This window comes from Pongo abelii, chromosome 2 (assembly GCF_028885655.2).
Source record: "Pongo abelii isolate AG06213 chromosome 2, NHGRI_mPonAbe1-v2.0_pri, whole genome shotgun sequence".
NCBI classification, from domain to species: Eukaryota; Metazoa; Chordata; class Mammalia; order Primates; family Hominidae; genus Pongo; species Pongo abelii.
Genome location: NC_085928.1, coordinates 71,086,661 through 71,110,364, shown reverse-complemented (window position 1 = coordinate 71,110,364; position 23,704 = coordinate 71,086,661). Strand labels below are relative to the sequence as shown.

Genomic DNA, 23,704 nt, shown 5'->3' with positions numbered 1-23,704 from the left:
TTATTGTGCTTTCCTTTATTTATCAAAATGCCCTGAAGTTTGCTTTATCTCCTAGCCATAGTCGTTCTTGACATCGCTTTAAGTGTTCAGACCCCCCTCTGCAGTCATTTTATTTGTAATAGTGCCTTGTGTGTTGTGTCTCCTAGCTCTACATACAAACTACCACGCTTACAATCTCCATGAACCTAAGTGCATCAGTGGCGCTGGGGATGCTATACATGCCGAAAGTGTACATCATCATTTTCCACCCTGAACTCAATGTCCAGAAAAGGAAGCGAAGCTTCAAGGCGGTAGTCACAGCAGCCACCATGTCATCGAGGCTGTCACACAAACCCAGTGACAGACCCAACGGTGAGGCAAAGACAGAGCTCTGTGAAAACGTAGACCCAAACAGTAAGTAACTCTCCATTTCTTTCATCTTCCCATCCTGCATAAGGAAGCTCTAGAAGATGTGGGATGTGCTTGCCTGTCTGGAGAAATGCTGTGATTGTTCTTGTCTTATGGGCTGGGTTGCCTTGGTGAATGCTAACTTCTGCTCTTTTGAGTTTGACTCATTCCTGCCACCATTTTCTTTTTGTTCCTTGTCGGAAAGAAGCTTTTGGAGGCTCTGCTTCAGAAGTGTGAAGCCTCCCCCTTCCCTTGCTTCTCGTCCTCTGGTACTGAATCCTCCAACTGACAAATGCACCTATCAGGTTGTTCGTTTCTTGCACTCTTCCTGCTAAGGCAACAACTTTTTGTCAGGGAAACTTCCACACCTAATGAACTGTATCGGTAGGAATAAATTAGAATTTTGGAAGCATAACTTTTTTCCTCTAGCATCTGAATGTTGAAAAAGTTATTTTTTACTAATTAGGTCTCCTAGAAACATAAAATATTGGAAAAAGTTGTCAAACTTTAATCCAGTTACACAGGGCCAGACACTACCATGATAATGGCATTATACTGTGGGGAAAAAAATATCTGCTGTACCACTGGAGAAGAGTTTTATTCTATGCAAGACAAACCTTAGGGAAGAAATTAAGGGGAAAAAAACATTGGATTTAAGATGCTATTATATGGCATATCTGCAAAACTCTAGGAGCCTTTAGTCATGCATGCAAATGTCCCCAGGTAAAATGGGCATATAGCTATCACTTTGTAAGTAACACAAGACCAGCTCAAAGGTTAAATGCTTAGAATTCCCAATTGCTAACTTATTAACAATATGGTGGTAAGAGTAAATTTCAGATTTACAATACTAGTTTTAAGATTTGTTTTCCAGGAATATTTTGGCTAGTTGCATTTAGAATGAGGCAGATTCAAATATTTGTGATACTTCCTGTTGTTTAAGGCAGAAGGGATTTCAGGTTATCCATTAAGTCATTCACGACATATTATATTTCAGTTAGAAGCTGATCTTGGTGTCAAAGGCTTAATGCCAAATAGAAGGAAGTCTCAATTTTAAATACTTTTGAGGAAATCCTTTTTGCTCTGCAAATAAGAGAGATATCTTTAATAAAAACCAAGAAGCCAACTGGGTTTGATCCTGACAAACACTATACAAAGAACTGTGATTTTGGCCTATCTCTATTTATGAATAGTTGAGTGAATGTTGTGAAATACTTTGAAAATATGTAGACAAAGTAACAAGGTTAATTAATAACATTGTGGGCTCCAGTTTGACTTTTTGACAGACGAGATCCTAGGACAAGGCTAAAGGAACATACTGAGAAGGGAGGAACAGAATGAATGATAGGCTCTGTTGTGTCTCCAGAGCAACTGGCCAATTGAGAGGAGGGCAAGTGGATGGTGACTTGCTGTGGCATTCACTGTGACATAGGAAGAGGCTTTGGGTTGAGACATACCTGGGTTCGAATGTAAACCACTCCATTTACCAGCCATGTGGCATTAAGAATCACTGAGTTTTTCTAAAACTCAACATAATTATGTATAAAAGAGATAATAACTATGTCATAAGTGTATCATAAAATACTATATTGAGAAAATACTATATTGAGAAATACTATATATCAACTAAATATCAATATCCTTCCCTTCCTGAAGAGGCAAAAAGCTTTGCTTAGAAATAAGTTTCAGCATAATTTATTAAGATACAGTAGATATAGAGGTGCAGTTAAGTGTAGATTAAACACCACAGGGTAGATAAAACTAAATCCTCAAAAGAAGAATTTATGGCCGGGCGTGGTGGCTCATGCCTGTAATCCCAGTACTTTGGGAGGATGAGGTGGGTGGGTCACCTGAGGTTGGGAGTTCGAGACCAGCCTGACCAAAATGGAGAAACCCCGTCTCTACTAAAAATACAAAATTAGCCGGGCGTGGTTGCGCATGCCTGTAATCCCAGCTACTCAGGAGGCTGAGGCAGGAGAATTGCTTGAACCCAGGAGGGCAGAGGTTGCAGTGAGCTGAGATCGCGCCATTGCACTCCAGCCTGGGCAACAAGAGCAAAACTCTGTCTCAAAAAAAAAAAAAAAAAAAAAAGAGAAGAATTTTTATGAACATATGTGTGCATCTATTATACCTATACCTGTATTGATAAATATATCTGTATATTTATAATTAGCGGCTTTTTATTATAGGTTGTCTTGTCAAATTTGCATTTCATAAAACCTTTTCTTGCAAATATTCCAATAACAGCTTTATTTTTGTACACATACACACACACACACATGCAATTTAGATACTGTTCAAAGTCAATAAGCAGAAAACATAATTGGAAGGCTATATTTACTGGGGAAAAAAGACGAAATTAGAAGTTTTGAGTTTAGACAATTCAATACTATGCTATTTAAGAATTATTAACTTTCAAAAAACATTACTACTGTTGCTATTTAATGATGAGGTGCAATCCTTATTGAGGCTTTTTTTGGGTATGACATTGGTTGTTAAAATGCTAACACTGACATTAATGCTAATGCTTGCATAAAGTACTCTTTGAAATAGGCATTATGCATAATGCTTTGTGTGGAATGTCTCACTTACTCCTCACAGTAGATCTATAGAATAGATATTGTTATTCTTATTTTACTGAGGAAACCTTGGCTTCCCAAGATTAAGTAACATTACCAAAGCCACACATGTAGTTAACAGCACAGGTTGGACTAAAACCCAGGTCTGACTCTTCAACCCACGCTTGTTTCTCTTTGCTCCTCTGTTTCTTAGAATATGAATGGCATGTCAAAATTCCAATGCAGGAACTATGCTTTTGGTTTCCTTATTTGGTAATATCGTTTGTATATGCAGAATATAATGATGTTTGGTGGGAGATTCTTTAAACTTACTGTAACGTATTATTGCTTGTTTTGTCTACAAAGACAGGAGTAACCAGAGCTCAAAGAAGGCTGCCCAGGTAGAGGCCTCATCTGATTAATTCAGAAATTGTATTCCAGTGATTTCATTTGGTATCTCTTTCCTTGAAAAAGTTTCATTGGTTTTTTGTTGTTGTTCTAGTGTCTACATAGAGCCAAGGTAAACAATCCAGAAAAATAAAATAAAATAGAGCCTTTTTCTCACCACCAGTTGGAAAGATTTTTTAAAATTGCTTTAGCTCTTTTGTTATTGTGTAGACACGCCCTAAAACACCATGAAAACTTAACTAGATATTTGCTAAACCATAGGAGGAGATTCATGTACCTCCAAACATTGGGGTTTCTGATGACCCAGCTCTCAAAGGTCCCAAAAAAGAATCCAAAGAGCTTATCTGCACAAAAGCTGTCCAACAGTACTTTCTGCAGTGATGATCATGTTTTATGTGTGTGCTGTCTAACAGAGTAAGCACTAGCACATGTGGCTATTGAACACTTCAAATATGGCTACTCAACTGAAGAAATACATTTGTTATTTTACTTAGATTTTAATTAAGTAAACTTTATTTACATTGCATTTAAATTTAAGCACACACTTGTGGCTGAGGCTACTGTATTGGACAGTGTAGCTCTAGAAATTGACAAGGATTTTATTATAGGAAACTCAATTTGAGTCCACATTGGATATAGCTCCGAAAGTTTTAGCGCTGATACTGATCTAGGACAAAGTCAACTCAAAGAAATAAAACATTTGAGATGAGACAAACATACAAATAGTCATTTAAAATGATCTCAAAACAAGCCACTAATAGGGAAAAAGTAACATCACAGACAGCAGTGACATTTGAAAAACCAGTCCGCAGCAATGCAAAAATGCATATATATAGGAAAAGAACAATAGTGAAAAATTCAATTAATAAAATCAGATATGACTATGCTATACTAGGTAACATTATAATATTCTGTTTAATGCCAAATATAGCTAAAATTATCTCTAATATCTTAACTTTGGTAACAGATATAAATGACATTATTTTCTGAATTTAAGCTGACTGGTTAAAAACAAACAAAAACATAACTCATGCACTTGAAAAAGGAATTTGTCTCTCCAGTGGGCAAATTCTGTACAATATTTTCTGAAGGAGGGTGTCTGAGAGGAAGTAGAGTTTATACTATGAGCTACAAAGTAAATAGTGGAACAGAAATGTCCTCTTATTCATTGTTGCTCTAAACACTTAGTCTCAATGTATTTCAATCTTCAGTGTTTTCATTTTTAACAGCTCTGCTCCATCATTGCAGTTTGCCATCTGGTGCATGCATGCTTCTACTCATCCAACTCCACATTGCAACTACATGTCTACATAAAAATGAATTTGCTTGCTGACTTAATATGGGAAGACATTTATACTACCATATTTTTTCCTCAAGAAATACAATTGTCCTCTTAGTTTGCTTCCTTAGCTAACAGTCCATTATATGAAAGAAAAACTCCATTACGTGTGGAATAAACAAAAAGTAAATCTCAAAATTTCAATTTATCTGTGCACTGCTGGCATATTAGATATTCAGAGTTGGGCCAATGCTTGCTGGTCTCTGCACTTAGATTGAAAAATAGCAAGCTCAGAGGGCATAGGGCTGTAGCTCAGCTACTTACTAAATTTTATTTATGCAAATAAGACTTCCATTGCTAAAAGTTTAAAAGAACCTGGCCTCATTTGGATAGCTTTATATCTGGCCATGATGATGCCTTCTCACATTCCTGTCTAAGAAGAAGGGCACCTCAAACTGTTTCTCCCACCCACATCCTGAATTTGGCATGTTTCCCTGCACTTTCTACAGTTCACTTGGCAGATGTATGTTCATGGCAAACTTGTAGATGCCAGATAAACAAGATGCCATGGTTGTGCTTGGGCCATGGCTTATTGATGGCCACAACGATCCTTTTCAAGTTGGATGGATAATATTAACTAAGAGGCAGCATGGCTTTATTGAGATGGGTGGATAAGAACTGCAGCCTTCTTCACCTGGACTGGTATCAACCAGAAGATGTTCTGTAAATTGTCTTTGGCTCTCATGCTTTCTTTGGTAAAAGATCACAGTGAAGAGAGGCCTGGCCCTAAGCTACCTTTCTCTTAAGCTACCATCCATTTTCTAAGCTAATGCTCTGCAAGCCGTGCAGAGAAGAGAGGCCTGGCCCTAAGCTACCTTTCTCTTAAGCTACCATCCATTTTCTAAGCTAATGCTCTGCAAGCCATGCAGAGAAATACTTCAAGGACCTTAGCTAGATACAGAGAGTTTACTCTGGCAGGTCAGCAGCAACTAGAGATGGCAGGCGGGTGGACAGCGAGGGACACACCCTTTTCTTGGATGTGGAAATGTATGACTGATGAACTCACTCTGGGATAGAGACTGGACATAGACTACCTAAAAGACTGGTTTAAGCCAATTAACACGTTGTATGATGAAGCACATGTTAGAAGAATAACAGTTTGTACCTAAAATACAAAATAAGATATGGAATTGTATTCTGATGGTGTTTTTCTTGTGCTACCATATTTGCATCTACAATAAGGAAAATACATAAATAACAATTTGTGCTGTTCTCAACAAAATAAATTTGTTACATAAACTAGGACTGTCAATATAAGGAGGTATGTTATTTAAAAAAAAAAAAGAAAAAGAATTCAGACTGTTGGAAAATGGATGTGGGCACCAAAACTACACAAATAATGGTGCCTAGAAAATTCTAGAACATACTTCTGTGCTGTGTTAATTTGTTATGGTTCTTGTTTTGTTTTGCTTCTCCATTTGTTTGGATCCCTAACATTCTCAACATTATGTTACTTGTTTCATCCTCTTGGACTAACCGCACAGGCTGGACAGCATGACTGGACTAGGCTGAGAAAAAAGGGCTGGCAAGAAGAAGAAAATAATGCTCTGAGCAGATAGATAAATTATGTTTGGGCTGGTTCCCTCAGCTGTTCCAACTCAAGCAAGTAAAACCCAACTCCCTTAACTCAAGAGGCACCAGTACTCCCATGTTCAGAGGTACCTGAATTGAGGTGACCTGGTCTACCAAAGGCTATTGAACCCACCAAAAGAGTGGGCATGATGTGTATGGTCTCTATCGCAGCCTTTTCCCAAAAGGAAAATAATAATAATAAAAAGTAATATTGTGTGCACATTTATTTTTTACATACCTATATATTTACTTTTCCTGTAGACTGTATACCACCAGTAAGAAAGAGTGTACAAAAGTCTGTTACTTGGTACACTATCCCACCAACAGTATAGCTTTTGACTGCTTTCCCAAAGGTAAGAAAACAATCTAATTCTTATTTATTTATGTGTTCTTGTCTCCAATGAGAATTAGAAATGTTTCCATGGAAACTGTGCATGATTACCTGAAAATATATCTATAGGAAGAAATGAGTTTTCAAAGATGATCGATTTGATAAGCTTAGTGCCAGCAGCTGCCATTGGTCATATGCCTGCTTAATTTTCTCAAGAACGTGTTTATGAGTAAATACACATTTTGTCTTCCTGAACAGCTAGCCAGTAATTGCAGAGAACTGTTGCTGGTCATTCTGACACATGCTCTACTTTAAAACTACCAGTGGTAAAAAACTATTTCTCAATATTTCTCAATATATGATTTCCTACTGTGGGTTTAGAAGGCAATGTGGAAAACCTACAAGGAGAGAAGGGGGATGCTTAGTAAATGCAAACCTAGTAAAATGTTTGTTCCGGTTTATTTTTACTAAATACATTCAAAGAAGTGTACATATTCCTAAAAAAGTATCCATTGAAATAGCAACAAATGGCTTTACCATCTTTAATTCAAAGTTGTCTTGGTTCCTTCTCTGCAGAAAATAAATAGGTTTACAGGCTGGGATTGATAATATGTTGATGATGATTTGTGGCTCATAGTTCTGCCTTTGAGAAACACTGAACCAACTTTAGTCATCACGCAAAAGCAGAAAAAGGGTCAATGAAAGACCATAAGGGTGTAAAGATTAGTTTCAACATTGGTTATACCCAAGAAATACCAATAAATGCCACAGGTGTTCAAATAAATAGGTTAGAGAAAATGATGATGTATTGTGTGATGTGTGAACTGGCCACATGAGTGGGCTGGCATAAGAATAATAATGGATTCACCACAGATGCTTTTGTATTGCTTTAGGCTCTCACTAAAGAAAATATACTCTGAAAGGATATTATCATCACCCTGTTTCAGCCTAAGCAATATTACATGACAGTGGAAAACAACACTTGCCATGGCAAGCATCCTCATCCACGTGGAACAGGGCATTCCAAACTATGGGAAAATATACAGTAGAGAACATGGAATAAGTTATTAAAGTCATGTGGTGGCTTTGAGTAAAATGTTCTCTTTTGATTTTCTCTGAACCTCCTATTGTACTTATATAATAGAGAGACCTCTCTCTAGAGAGATTCCAAGAGAGTAAGCAGTGAGGTCATACCGCGGGAGGGGAAAAATATTGCTTAATAATGTGGACTGGTCTTTCTCTTTCTTACATTGATAACATGGGACTTTTATCAGATCACTGTTCTGGTTCTTCCCATCCTTGTTTGTGTAATAGTATTCTGAATATAAATAAACTCTTGCTCTCTCTCTCTTTTATCCATTTAGTATGGTAAGACAGCATAAGAGTACTTCCAAAGAGTAATGACGTTTTCTGTTGACTGTTGTTGGATGCCAGTAACTTGGTCTTTAATTTAGGGTATATTGTTCACATAGGTATTTCCTTTTTCCCTATCAACATGATCTGTCCTAGTTTTTAAATAGGCCATTCTTTCCTCCCAGTGAATATGTAACTGTATTCCAGTGAGATTTCAAGTTTTTTTGTAGTACAAGTGCTTGTCAAAACACTGGAGCTCAACACCTTAATAGTCTTTTTACATGAGACTGACTGAGAATAAATAAGAAGGAATTTTCCCTGGGTAAAAATGATAGATTTAATCTCAATCCATTAAAAATTCTTTTGCTCCTATCTAAGTTGATGCCTTTGGGTTTAAAGGGAGTCAGATGAAAATATTTTAAGTCAACCTTTTGGTTAAAAAACATTTTTAGGATATACAGATTAGAAGTAAATTCAAACTTGTAGCTAGAATTGTCTTACTTCAAAGATTTTGATGAGAGAAAGCAATGAGGTCACATCATGGGAGGGGAATAATTGCTTAATAATGTGGACTGGTCTGTTTCCTATGTCAATATCATAGGGCTTTTATTAGTTTATTATTCTATTTCTTCCCGTCTTTGTTTTCGCAATGGTATTCCAAATACAAATAATAATTGTATTTGGTCTCCTTTTCTGACCGATTTAAATGTGACTTTAAAAACTAATGATAAACATTTTGTAGAACTGCTTCAAAATAATTGGGGATATAAGTTAGTTTAAGTTACATTAATTCAAAGAACAGGTGATTTACTTGTTCAGGTCAATAATGAGACTAGTAAACTTGGGAGGGCAATGAAAGAAGTCTCTTAATGTTATGCGTTCAAATCCATTTCTAAGTGCTTGCTTTCAGGTAGACAAGACAGTAAAAAGAAAACCACAGATTCAAGAGTAAACTTTCATGTTACTGTGCTATTAAAACTTAGTGTCAGGCATCATGTCCCAACAAAGCCACACCGTTTACAGCAAATCAAATATTTGCTTATAGGGATTTGAAGGAAGTAGGTTCAAATTCAGATGGAACATAACCTAAGCCTGGTTTGAAAATGCATTCCATAACATGCCACTGTTTAAAAGCACTCTCATGTGACAAACACTCTCAGCCAGGCATCAGCAGAATCAATACTTTCTGCATCCTTTACATGAATATTTATAAATTTTAAAACTCTGCAAAGTGTTATCAACCTAATGACATTTATGTTGAAATGCAATTAGGTACAAAATAAAAAGCACAATTAATCTGGCATCATCACCATGACCGGGTCAGGAAATAAGTTTTGTTAGGAGGTAAATTTTCACACCCTAGGATGGTATTTTGATGAAAAAAACTTTGAGAGTATAATTAAGCCTTGCGAGAATGCCAAACACATGAATTATATTATTGACATCCATTATTGAATGATATTATAAAAATCATATTTGGTTTCTTGTAATGAATGGGATTATTTGGCAATTTTAAGCTTTTTGGAACTGTGCAGTGCAAGTTTTCATATCATGTTGGGACTTTCCCTCTTTAACATTCAATGTGATATCTCTGCTGTAACTGGAGACCACCTCCACTTAAAATTCACTTTGAAACACTATAAATACAGCAAAGAATATATGTTATCTGACCTTTGACACTGAATCACCTTGGGAATAAATGCAGCTATAAATCTTTTTGGCATATTTCTCTCTGCCTAAGAGGTCTGTGAGACACCATCATTTCTCTCACCAAGGTTTGATATCTCAGCATATCTTCAAAATCCAATTAATATCTCCCGTCTTGGTTCTGCAACTGGAGTTCAACTTAAAGAACTGGATGAATGTTTATATGGCTACTACTTCTCTCATTCCTTGCATAAAAGAAATGTATACATCATACCTCAAAGTCACAAAAACTATGTCAAGTTTTACATATATGTATTGCACTGCCCTATCTGGTCAAGATTTTTTACTGAGTATCCTTAAATTGAGTCAATCAAAGAAATATTTGCCAAGCACCTCTCCTCTGGGCCATCCATGAACTGACTAGGAGTGGGGGACAGGAGGGGACAATGCCTTCAGGGAGTTCAGATCTGATGGAAGACTCGAAGGTAAGTAATAGACTCAAAGGTGACAAGGGCTCTTCCTCAAGGTATGTACCAAGTGTCATCAAGCTACAGGTGGAGACCATCACCCGGGATGTTTTGCTTGAGCTGTTCTTAAAAGATAAAGGGCTCCAGGCAGCCATAAAAGGAAAGGCACTCAAGGTAGGGGAAAGTATACACAAAGAACCTGGAGTACAAGAGAATATGACATGTTCTGGTACTAGAAAGAAGTTCTGTGAGGCTATTGGGTTTTGAGGCATGTACTTTTAGGGAATTAAATGCAGGAAGCAGCCTGAGGGTAGAAAGACTGAGTTTCCTTTGTCTTTGTGCCTTTACGTACAAGGGCTAGTAAGTACTAGGCTGTGAGAAAATGTGCTTGGAATGAGTGGAGCACAATACTTCCCATACCAAAGGCTCCTATTACCTAGAAGTCGGTAGATGCACAGTAAACATTTATAAGTGAATATATGGTAGCAATAATAATAAATATTGTAAAAATAAAAACAATAATAAGTCTACAGCCTCAGCAGGTGGATTTATATTCTTCCAGATAAAGCCTCTAAGGTCACAAAGACCACCCTAAAAATACAATGTATAAACATGATGTCACAGGTTTCAAAAATATGGTGTAGTTGTAATGTACAGCTCCTAAAATGGGTGTCAGTGCTGCATCTCAGCTTGTGTAATTAATTTCTTTTCTTCTGCTAAACCCATTTATAAACCAATGAAGTTTTATGCCTATTTTATTTCATGGGCCACAGATATCTATACTTTCAAAGTGCACATGAACTTGAAAGATTCCACTAGACATGGATCCTAAGGACTTGCTTTAAATAGTTATAGATTCTTATTTGGTAAACACAAAAACATAAGCAATCAAACTGGTGGTTTTCTGACTATTGAGTACATTTCCTTAGAGACTGTTATTCAGGACAGATTTTGTCTTTACCGTGATACCAAATATCATTTGCATTTAAAAAACACTGTGTATCCTAAACCAAGGTCAGTTAATCTCCAAAATCTTTCTTTTCCCCAATTATTGTGAATGAGCATCTTCCCAATATTCAAAAGAGGTGACCCTTGTGACTCGTTTCCATCTACTAAAGATGTATCTCAACTTTGCAGATTTTTTTTTTGGCTGTACAGTGGAACTTGGATTACACTTTAAATTAACTTTCTCTAGGAATCAAAGGTAATCATTATTTCTCTCTATGATCTAAATGACTATTCTCATTTTTTTTTCAAGTTGAAGATTAGTTTTCAATTCCCTTTATATCTCTGTCCTCTTTCATAGTAACCTCTGAGGACCTCAGCTTGCAGAAAGAGGATTGAGATAACATTTCCAAAGCTTGTTCTTCCTGAGCTGACCCAACACTTAGGAAAACATGACATGGATCAGCAACTCCATTTTCCGTAAGTGTTGGTCCAAGTATTGGTTATAACCTTGCATGTGCTATCTTTTTCTCTGGTCAAGAGTAAGAAAAACTGGACTGGGAGTCCCATCCTGGCTCTGATACTTGGGGTAGCATAAGCTTCATCACTTAATGGATCTCTGATTGTGGATAAGTTTCAATCCTGTTTCCTCTTTAATAAGATGGAAATAAGTTAATCTTGATGAGGTACCATAGAGGTGGCATGAGATTCTGTATATGAAAGCCCTGTTTTGAAGGGCTGACTGTGCATATGTCAGGGTACATAAGATAACATCGTTGGTCTCTGCTCATCTGTTTTTTTTAATTTTATTTTGTTTATTTATTTATTTGAGATGGAGTCTCGCCCTGTCACCCAGCCAGGAGTGCAATGGCGCAATCTCGGCTCACTGCAACGTCTGCCTCCTGGGTTCAAGTGATTCTCCTGCCTCAGCCTCCCGAGTAGCTGGGATTACAGGCATGTGCCACCACACCTGGCTAATTTTTGTATTTTTAGTGGAGATGGGGTTTCACCATGTTTGTCAGGCTGGTCTCGAACTCCTGACCTCGTGATCCGCCCACCTCGGCCTCCCAAAGTGCTGGGATTACAGGTGTGAGCCACCATGCCCGGCCCTGTGTTTTATTTTAATTGGCTTTCCTTTCTCTTTTTTGTTTTGGTTACGTTTTTGTCTATCATAAACTCTCAGAGTTGGAAGTCATGATATCTAGGATTGCCGATAAAGTCAGGCAACCTTTTCTCTAGGTACAACAATCTCTATTTTCAAGATAGTTTACTGTGGCCTTTTGATGCATCATTAGTAGTCTTTTGGCTTGGTGAAATTGAGAGAGAAGGCTATCAGTAACTCAGCAAAGCTGCTATGGGACAGATAGGCTCATACCACCTGATATATGAACCACTACATGTGATTAACTTCGACAGGTAGCTCCTGGCCAGCTGGCAAGCTGAAGAGTATTTTAAATACAAATAATAGTTCTGGGGTATGTCTTGAGTGATAGAATGATGACTGAGTAGGACAGATTCCCTTAATTTTAGCTTGTGAAAACACATTTGGTTTCCTTTAGAAGCTGGGATCCTACCAAAAAATCAGTTAACAAAACTTCTCAGAGATCTTCCTTGATACTTTGAAGTTTGGCTTTTATTGCACTTATATTAAATATGGGACCACCCCGGAGGGCCAGACTCATTCATCTCAGTCTTCAAAGGGCCTATCATGATCATTTGCAGCAATTTAATAACAATATTAGAAATTTTCACCATATTTTCACTATTGCTGCAAAGTTTAGAATGTACTCAACTATCCATTGAGGCAGGTCTTATTGACAGGTAGCGAAACTGACTTAGAGCAGTGAATTAACTTCCTAGTAACACACCAACGAATGGCAGAGTAGACACCTGTACTCAGGTCTTGTGGCCAGAGGTCTTTCTAATGAATTTTTCTGAAATGGGATTGAATGAGGTAAAATGTCTCAGTCTACATCATCTATCTCATCAGCACTTCTTCTTCTCATAAGTTGATTCTAGAGGCCCTCAGTTTGCTAAAGATTAGATAGGTCCTCCAGGGTTTCAAGGAGGGAAACATAATCTGACTTCAGGGCCACTGTGGAGTGAGATGCATCTTTCTTTCTTTTTTTTTTTTTCTTTTTTTTCTTTTCTTTATGGTATTGCAAAGACCATTGGATATAATTTCACTTCCTCTTGGATTTTTTTTGATGGTCTAAAAATTTAAACACTGTAGTTCCTGTTATACAAAGAGCATGGTCTGCTAAGACTGGAAATGTTTAATTCTCATAATTCATTGAAATCCATTGATGATCATATTTGACATCTACTGGTCATCCTGAGTGAAGTTTAGCCATTCAGAGTTCAAACCATGAGTCTTCATATACAGATGGTTATAAGCAGACTCACCTCTGCTTAAGGTAATCAAGTTTGGCATGGAAACATGAGCAAAGGTAATTAAACTCAGAAGATTTGCTAGCATTAAAAAATGGCAATTCCCTGGAACAAAAATGTGAAAAGCTAATTCCCCCCACCCCTTCATCACCTGCTTCTCTCTCTGCTTTTGCCATAGCAAAGCTCTATAAAGAAACTGGCCACCAGGGTCATTATCAGTCTGAGCTGAAAATTTGATTAAGCTGGCCTCCTAGGGTTAGTATGAAAAATGCTCCATTTTTGTTCTTGGACTTTAATTCCTCTTTCCCTCGTTTTTGTAATGTTTGCAAATTTCATTTGCATTTAATTTCCCGTGGTTTGCCAAAGTCCAGACTGAGACTTGAGCTATTGTTTTCATTCAGGTGAGAAGTGCAACTGCAACTGACCATCTGCACTGGCATCTAGTCAAGTGATTGTCTGAGGCAAGTATCTGTCCTTCTAAGTGTCCTAAGGAAGGTTTGCTACCCAGCCCACCAATGAACTTAATGAATGAAAGAGACCTTATCCTGTTTGCATGAGTTTAGTCGTGGGTAGTTCTCATCACATGCCAGCAACATCCTCTTAATAGTCCAACATAATTAAGGAAATTGCACTAAACATGACTTGAGATCATGGCCCACTAGAATCTTGTCTAGGAGCTTCATTTAAGGAAGACATCAATGATACCAAATGATGAAGAGATCCCTACTGTGATCTACTGTGATCTACTGTGATGCAATACTGAAAAGGCAGTCTCTTTCTGAGTACTGGATTCTCAGTCTTTTCTGGGTCAAGAATGCAGGAAAAGTAGCATTCATGGGGGGTTCTGACCCATTCCCATTTACAGGAAAAGAAAATCAAATAAGGGATCAGTAGGTGAAACTTTATCATTAATGCCAAGCAAGAAAATGCTGACTCTTTAGAAAAGATCATCTTTCTGTGTCTAAATTTCCTCATCTGCAAAATATAACCTCATATGGTAGTAGTGAGAAATAAATAAAGGTAAAGGGCTTAGATCAGAATTTAGCACAATAGCAATTCAAATGTTAACCATCAGTGTTGTGATGGTGTCATCTCAAATTAACTGGATTTTCTGTTTCTATTTCCTCTAGGAAAGGATTTTGGAGATTCCCATCTGATATTCTTCTATTTGGTCTCTTGTACCCATTGTCTTCCTGTACCACACATAATAAAGTTTAAGAATGTCAAGCAATCCATCTGCATCTAATTTTTGTTTGGAACAACCTGCAGGATTTTGCATCTTGAAATATCAATACATCACCTGTCTTGTCTTCAACCTATTTAGTATTGATCATTTTTGGAGCAATGGTGCCTTAAAGCCAAAATTTCACTGTATTGTCAAATGAGCTATCTGGGAAATCACATTTAAACATACTTAGTTTTCATTTAATTTCATAACACAACGCATATTTCCTGACTCTAGGCATAAATACATTCAACCTTTTCACCATCATGGTTTAAAAATTAGTACCTGTTAGTACTCAGATATTTAAGGAAACGCCAATGACCAATTTTAAAAAGTCCTATGTATGGCAGAAAATTTGCCAAAAACAAACCTTCTAAAGTACATTTCAGTTTATACTTCGGTCTAATTTAAATCATTTGTTCCCCTAACCTGGTGGGCATCAAAAGGTCACATGTATTTAACAAGCTTCCCAGTGATTCTGATGCACATCCAGGTTTGGGAAACAGTCTTATTTTTTAAATTGTCCTTGATAAGAAACACATGCAATACGGCATTGATGTGATGGTGATCACTTACAGAGCAAAGTGTTTTTCATGGTATTAAAATGATTGATTTTTGAAAAGTTATTTGGGTTTATTGCACAAGTGGCATCTACCATGTCCCCAAGAAGTCACCCCTCTGTAGGCTAGCACTGTGAGAAGCTATGTCAAGGTCCTCTCTCAAGAGACTCTCCAGACTGGTGTTGCAGACCAAATAAAGCTGAAATTAATTGCTGAGCTCTGTTACTGGAGCAGAAAAACATAGCATCACCTTTGTTTAAAGCTGAATCTCCATGACAACTCTCAATAAGAAGCTGGGTCAATATTCCTTTTTTCTGCACTCAGTCGGCCACAAGGCCTGGCCTTTTGTAGGCAAAGTGTGTTGATACATCTTATGCAATCATTTCAAGGTACTCAGCTGAGGAAGTCTACATTTTTTTTAGCCATGAAGTCCTCAAAGAGATTATGATTTTTAAATCTTCATTTATGCTTTCTATGCGTTTCTGCCCAATCAGGTAGTGAAAATGGTCAGGACAGTCTTCAATAACTATTGTTGTTAATAAATCAGCCATGATCTTATGGAGAAGCAGTCTAGTGCCCAGGTTAAGACTAAAGATGCTGGAGCCCATATACCTGGATTCTAAATCCAACTTTGTCATTCTCCAGATTGTGATGTGACCATGTTGCCTACTCTGCGCATCAGTTTTCTCATCTGTAAAGTTGGTATAATCTTAGTAACTACCGCATGGGGCAGTTATTAGGATTAAATTAGTTAATATATATGACATGATGCTTAAAGCAGTGATTGGCATGTAATAGAATGCTAAATAATTTGTTGTTACTCCTTAATGACTATCATCAACTGACATATAGTTGTCAATCCATACAGTAGCCACTGGATACTTGTGGCTATTTAAATTAATTAGAATTAAATAATTTTAAACATTCGGCTTCTCAGTTGCACTAGTCACATTTCAGGTTCTCAACAGGCACATTGTTGAGAATGTGCATACCTAGCAATACCTAGGGAGTGCAATACCTAGCAACTCCCATATTAGACCACAAAGTTAGAGAACATTTCCATTACCACAAAAAGTTAAACAGCACTGAGCCACAGCTTAGAGAAGGTAAAAAGAGGGATAAGAACGTCCTTTATAGAAGAGTTCCTGCTGTTCTTAATACTCCCCATTGCTTATGAGAATCGTCTATACGTCTCTCAAGAGTGTTTGGACCCATTTCTTTTGTAGCTTCTAGTAAAAAGCCATTTACATTGTAGAGTGTACAACATATACTGTGAGGTAACAAAAATAGTTTACCAGAAATGATGTTCTCTTAGTTGAGAAGGTTTCCCCAATTCCTTTCACAAGCTATGTATACTGCTTTCTATTCATTCATTCTATAGTTGAACCTAATTCTTGAAAAGGAGGCAACATGGCAAGTTTGTTTGTTGTCAGTACATGGAGAATGACTACAGTAAGGCCCTGTATCTAAGGGAGGATGGTTTTCTTAGTCACCACCCAAATAGAAGTAATGTGCATATTCACTCATCATGCCATGTTTCCTTAGTAACAGAAAAGCCAAATTAAATATTCAAGGATATGAAGAGAGGCTTCACCCAACCTTAAACAGAACATTTCCAAGCACTTTTCACTTGGATTGGCCAACTTTGAGATTCTGGTGTCAGCTGGAAAATTCTCTTTTTCTAAAAAGCCAAATTGACGTCTCTTATTTTTTTCTGTGCATGGTTAGCCCTTGGCAACATTGTCTGGCAGTTGCTTTGTAAATGTTTCAGAAGGAAAAAACAATACAGGCAAAGGACTGAAGATGGCTATTTTTCAGCGATCAGAAGTTTTATGTGAATCATGAACAGTTAATAATGTTTTACATTAGCTAGAGGAGTTTCTGCTATCAATTTATATATTAGGAGAGCTTTTATTTAAAACTAGCATGGAAAGCTAGTAAGAAGAGCCAGCAAAAGATATTTAATCCCAGTTCCAGGCCGGTTCTATCAATTGGGTTGAATACGCTACAGCTAAAGGGAAACCTCCCTCAGCATCTCAGGTGCTCAATTCCAGACAGAACTCAAGCTGTTAAATGGCCAGATAAGGGACTGAGAAAGAAAGAACCATGCCTTTCTTTCTACGAACTTGCATACAAGCTATACATTTTTAAAAAATATTGACTTCTCAATCTTCTCAATAAAACGGAATCAATGAGTTTGTGTCCAGAAGTATAAAATAGGCAAAAAAGAAAAATATACCTAATTTTTAAAAATTACATCATCATCAATTAACTATTGTAATCAACTTGCCCTTATGTAACATTTTATAGTTTTGTTTTATTATGTGCTTGCAAATTCAGCATCTTTTTTTATCTTCAGGGTATCTCACTGAGGTAGGTGTCATTGTCCTCATTTATAGGAAGCCTAAAGTAAGGCTCAGAGAGGCTAAGAAAATGATCCAAGGTATTAGTGACAGAAGTTTTAGAACCCATTCTGATCCCTTTATACCTCAGCATTTCTTCATTAAAGAGCTGTAATATTTTTGAACTAAAAAATTTAATTTCAAGCCAAGGAGAGAACAACAAAAGTTATCTCATGATAGAAGATTCAGATTTATAATGCAGTATACAAATTATTTTAGTTTCTTCTACTCAAAGATGATCAGCAGCAGCGAGTCGCTACTTGTCACCTTATCTAGCTCAAGCCAGAATGGGAAATCAATCAAGACAGACAGCTTTAAAAGGAGGAGTGAATTATTAGCGCTACATAGCAGTTCATGGTGCATATCTCCCCAAGGCCAGAAGGCTGGCATAGCTAAAGATGAGTGTCTGTCTTGTGTCTGAGGCAGGAAACAGCATTCCACTCTGCACTTTCACTCAGCTTTTGGCTTTCAGTGCCAACTATTAAGGAGGTTCCACCATTACTGTAGGGGTTATAAAGACACTGCAAATGCCCAATTTAAAACCAGGCTTCTTGTGTTCAAACAAATAGTCTTGTGAGGCTTACTAAAAAGGTTATATTAAGTCTGAAAAGAAAGAAAAGTTTGCTATTAATTTAGAGTGGTTACTCTTGTTAGGGACTCTGTATGGAAGGCTGAGATAGAGCAAGCTGTAGCTCCTCCAAGAGTTTGCAATTAAAAGGAGAAAGGAGAACAAATTACTCTTTGCCAGGCACTATACATTGACTTATGCTAGATGTATGTAAAGAGGACTGAAGGGGGCCATTTGCAAGGGGAAAGTCTGACTATGGCTTAAAGATGAGGCAATATAGGAGAGTGTTCTGGGCAGAGGGATCATCCTCAATAAAGTCCAAATGCATGAAGTGGCAACAGCAGTGGCAGCCATGATGTGTGGCACATATTGGGTTCTTCCCATGCACTAGCCACTATTCTGTGTACTTAATATGTATTAACTCATTTAATTATACAACTGTATGTGATAGACATCATTAGGTTCCTTTTACAGATAAGGAAACTGAGGTACAGAGGTTTTAAATAATTTTCTCAAAGTCACACAGCTGATAAGTAGACGATCTTGGAGATAAGCCCAGGCCGTTTGGGCCCAGAGATCATGCTCTAACCAATGGACTACCTCCCAGTGGTAGGTAAGTACATGGTGTGTTGGTGGAAGGTCTGTTTTCCAGTACAGCTAAACCACAGGCCTTTTCAACCATGGCATTACTGACATGTGGGCCTGGACAATTCTTGTTGCAGTGGGCTGTCCTCTGCATCTGAGGATGTTTAGCAACATCTTTGACTTCCACCCCAATGCTGACCATCAAAGACATCTCCAGAAATTGCCTAATGTTTTCTGAGGGTACAATTACTCTCAGTTAAGTACCCCTGGGCTACTATATGATGGGTAAGCCTGGAGAAGAGCAGAAAAAACAACTAGAACTCAGCTGTGAATATTCCCAAATTCTCTTCTGAAAGCTATGGGAATGTACTCTATATAAAGATGTCAATTAGGGTTTTACAACCGAGGAGTAGCAGAAAAGATCATATGCGGAAACACTGGGGCGGGAAGTATTTTCAGAGACTCTACACGCTTTTGACATCTTAGCTTAGGAACAGGATATATCTGCAGACTTTATAAAAATCTATGCTCAAAAATCTCAAAGCTACAGATAGCAAAGGGTAATCTCTCAGAACAGTGCAAAAGTTGAGGCAACCACTTCACCTTAGTGGTCCCTGGGTTACAGTCAATCCTGACCTGAAAGCTCAAAACTCAAAGTTTGATTTCAGGTAAGAAAGATTCTATATCTAGGGAAAAACTGACCACCTAGTTTTCTGAAAAAGCTCTGTCATCAGACCCCAGGTCACCTGTAAATGTGAACATAATTACATAAACTTTAGAGAGGACATCTCTACAGGAATATTTACTAGACAGTTGGTGACAATGGGAAAAAATAGAAGTATTCTTCCTTCAACTCTCTACATACACATTTCAAACCAAGAGGATATGTATTTAGAGTAGTTCTTATAATCAGGAAAGGAAAAGCCTATGTACTTCCTAGATTCTATAATAAACAAGTTACTTTTATGAAACAGTTTTTTAAATTTGAAAATGTATGGTTCGAATGGATCTAATTTGAACTGTACCTCTGCTGGTGAGTAGACAACACTGATCTAATCATGAAATTCATCCATTTTCAAAAATTAGCGTATTTTTTTTTCTTTTCTGCTACTTACCATGGCTCCTAATGGGTTTTTTATCATGTCATTGGGAAGGATTACAAAGAATTATTTTCTTAGCCCTCTTTATAAGACGGCTATGAGCATTTTGAATCTAGTGCAGTTCCAAGCTTCTAACCAACTTTATTTATAGTTTTGAAGATACAATTTTTTCTTAAAAAAAAAACTTGATTGCTTAACAAAAGTTATCTGATCCCAGAAGAAATGAGGCATCTTTGACTGGAGAGCCAGCCTAGAGTCAGAGTTACAGGCTTTGGAGTTGGACCTGGCATAACTCTAAAACAAACATCTTCCCATCTAAGCTGCCTCATCTGTCAACACAGGGATACAGTACCCTCTGTAAGCAAGTTTTTTCAAGACTGGGTGAGATGGCACAAGATAACATCCCAGGATGTGATCTGATACATAGCTGATACTCAGAAATTGGTGCCCCTTCTCAACTAGCATTTAGCAGAATCATCTAGGACTTTTGGGAGATCAGATCTCCTTTGGAACCTCTTAGAAATTTCTTCTGTATTCAGATAAGACAACAACCTGCTTTCAACAAGGGCACATCCCCGCGACTCAGTGGATGTCCCTGAACTCAAGTCAGAAACCTGCCTCCCTCTCCCAACAACACATCTCTCTGGTCTCAATGACAGCCGGAAGGACAGTGGAAGCTGAAATTGTAGGATCCAAGCATCTCAGCATCAGCATTTCTCCTGGGAATGCCACCAAGCTCTTAGCTTGCATTGTAGTAAAGAAAATACATAACAGAGAAAATTGTCTTCAACAGCTTTGTTTTAAAAAAGATACTCCAATAGAGTGCCTCAGTATAGATCAGTCATTCTAAGGATTTGAAATCTCAAACAGCTGGAGTTTTTTTCAAGCTTGACAGTTTGTCTTTGAAGGCTATTGCTAAGCTTTTAGATTCTTCATAAATAGTAAATAGATTTAGTCATAAATATCCTGTAATATGTGCTTTGTTCCTTTTATTCAGAAACAAGTTGTAATTTCTGATTAAACACAATAAATCATTATACAACAGCCATTGTATGGGGATAACAGCCACCAGGAAATGCAGTTTCTGCACTGATGAAAGGCATTTAAAGACATGAAACCCCAAACATCTGCCACGCGTTGTTAGGGGAAAAAAGGACACTTACAAGTATCTTGCGGCATTTTAAGGACAGCCAGCAGCTGGCAGGAATGTAAATAGTTTTAAGAGGTAAGAAAGAAATTCAGATCATAGGATTAGGTGATCAGTCCTCATCTCACAGGTCATTCTTTCCTTCCCTTCATAAGTGAAAAACTTTCTTCTTCAAGATAGTTGTTAACAGAAAGCAAGCATCCAGAAAGTGGAATCAATAAAATCCTATGAGGGCAGTGAAAAATGAAGCCCTTTTTACCCTTTCCCCCAGGGAACAGATGCATGAAATTGTTTAGAATATTTGGAGATTGCCGATATAAGATGTGGAATTGGTACCGCCAGCATACTGAGACATGCTTGGGATTGGGCATGAGTGAGAAGCTCTGGCATAATGATACAGGGGACCTTGTTGGCAGGCTGCCCAGTCTGTCTCCAAAGATGCTTTTCTTTCCCAATGCCATTAATTCTCCTTGGCCACTAGAGGCCTGGTTTTGGAAGCTCATACGGAAGATACCTGTGGTTGCCTTTCTTTCTTTTTTTTGAGACGGAATCTCACTCTGTCACCCAGGCTGAAGTGCAGTGGCACAATCTCGGCTCACTACAAGCTCCGTCTCCTGGGTTCATGCCATTCTCCTGCCTCAGCCTCCTGAGTAGCTGGGACTACAGGCATACACCACCACGCCCGGCTGATTTTTATTGTATTTTTTAGTGGAGACGGGGTTTCACCGTGTTAGCCAGGATGGTCTTGATCTCCTGACCTCGTGATCCACCCGCCTCGGCCTCCCAAAGTGCTGGGATTACAGGCGTGAGCCACTGCGCCTGGCCGCCTTTATTTCAAGTCATCCCTTCAGGCCTCAGTAAGAATTGAAGGAGGGTAATTAAACTGGTGGTAGGATGGTAGGAGCTTCACTCAGAAAACTCCCTGTGGATGGTCAGTTCACAGGGATTCCTAAGAGAAGATGGTCTTCACTAGAGATTTGGAAACTGAACACTAAGTTGAACAGAACACAGTATCCTTCATGCATTGAAAACCTGCTAATCACTGATGATCTTCAATTAGACATTTTTAGACACTAAGCTTCATGACAGTGGGAACCGTTTTTTCCTCTTTGCCATTGCATCTTCGTCACCAAGCCTATGGTAGATAGGCAATCCATTTTTTACATTATCATATAAAATACAATGGAGTTTCAATGCATGCATTTTCAGCTAACATGCATTGGACCACATGAAGTCTGTATGGAAGAAAAGGGAGGGAGCAGGGAAGGAAGTAAAGAAAAAAATTCTTCTTCCTACTTTCCTTGTTCAACCTAGAGGCAGACCTCCACTTCAAAAGGAAAAATGAAGCCTCAACAAAACTGCAAACAGAAACTGAGTAAATAATTGTGGGCTCTTCAGCTACTGAAGTCTCAGGCCTTAGTGATTAATGAATAATTTAAGGCAATGCTTCTCAAATTTTAATGTCCATACCATCACCCAAGAATCTTGTTAAACTGTGGGTGTAGATTCAATAAGTTGTGGAGACTCCACATTTTTCACAGTCTCCTGAGTGATGCCCATGTTGCTGGTCTTTGGAGCACAGTCTGGATAATACAGATTTAAAGGATTCTGAAAGAAAATTTTGACTATGTATAACCTTTGCCATGCATGCTGATTTAAAAACCTAACCCCTATGGCAGGTGTGAGTCCACTAGTCATAAACATTTGAATCTGGCTTCAAAGAGCCATTATATAACTACACTAAAATTTAAATATGAAAACTTGATGCAATTCAATTGGCTATTGTTATCTAAAAGTGTTTCTGTCTTAGAAAACAAAATATACTGCAAGTTATAATTTCATTTAAAAGATGCTTTAAGTTATTCTTATAAGTACAATGATTTGAAACACTTAAAATAATAAAAGCATAAATAATAAAATATTCAAACTCCATTTGCAATGTCATATATACTGATCTTAATTACAGGCTACAGATTTTCATCTAATTGCTAAAAGTAAGTCAGCTCTTGAATAATTAGGAAGAGGATGGGATGCAACTTATTGGAACAGTCTCAGAGTACAAAAACACTTTTTTCAAATGTCACTGTGACATTTTAAAAAATACACTGAAATACAGAGGAGATAGTCATAACAAAAACTAATGAAAAAATTAATCCAACATTAGGATGTAGTAGCAAGATGATTACTAGCTAAAATATGGATATTCTCTATGGTTCTCAGTACTGACTGCTCATTTGAATCACTTGGACACCTTTTAACATACACCCGTGCCTGGGCTCTGTCACCCAGGATTCTATGTAATTGGTTTAGGGTAAGTTTCCATATAGCTATAAGTTTAAATATCTCCCCAGGTGAATCTAATGTCAGCTAGAACTGAGAAGCATTGCTCCAATGTAGCTTTGCTCTAATGTTCTCAACTCTGATCTTAGGACCAGAAGCATCGGCAATGTCTGGAAACTTATTAATAATGCAAATTTTGGGACCCCACTCCAGACCTGCTGAATCAGAAACTCTGGGGCTGAGATCCATTAATCTGTGTTTTAACAACCCCCCAAGTAAGTCCAATGCATGCTACTGTAAGTTCTTTCTTAAGAAAGACAAGGGTCCTCATCGACGTTCTTACTAAAAAATTCTTATGAGGGTTCATTGAAAGATTTCACATTAAGACTTTTTTTTTAAAATCTGGTGGATGGCCTACACCCTGGGCTGTGATGTTTAT

The 23,704-nt window shown here is 37.7% G+C and overlaps 1 protein-coding gene and 1 long non-coding RNA gene across 5 annotated transcripts in view; one reads left to right on the top strand and one right to left on the bottom strand.

Annotated features, from left to right (window-relative positions):
* Positions 1–23,704, bottom strand: part of LOC129058537 (uncharacterized) — a 278,101-nt gene that overhangs the window by 69,647 nt on the left and 184,750 nt on the right. The gene's annotated exons all lie outside the window — the stretch shown is intronic.
* GRM7 (glutamate metabotropic receptor 7) overlaps positions 1–23,704 on the top strand; it is an 884,465-nt gene that overhangs the window by 822,744 nt on the left and 38,017 nt on the right. Inside the window, exons 9-12 of one of the 4 annotated variants that reach the window (XR_008523197.2) lie at positions 147–393; positions 11,369–11,487; positions 13,800–13,859; positions 14,529–16,106. Coding sequence is in view for 3 of the 4 variants with exons in the window: in NM_001131533.1 (NP_001125005.1) it covers positions 147–393; positions 6,526–6,596 (318 nt within the window). In the remaining variant the exon portion in view is untranslated. 4 annotated transcript variants of the gene reach the window in all.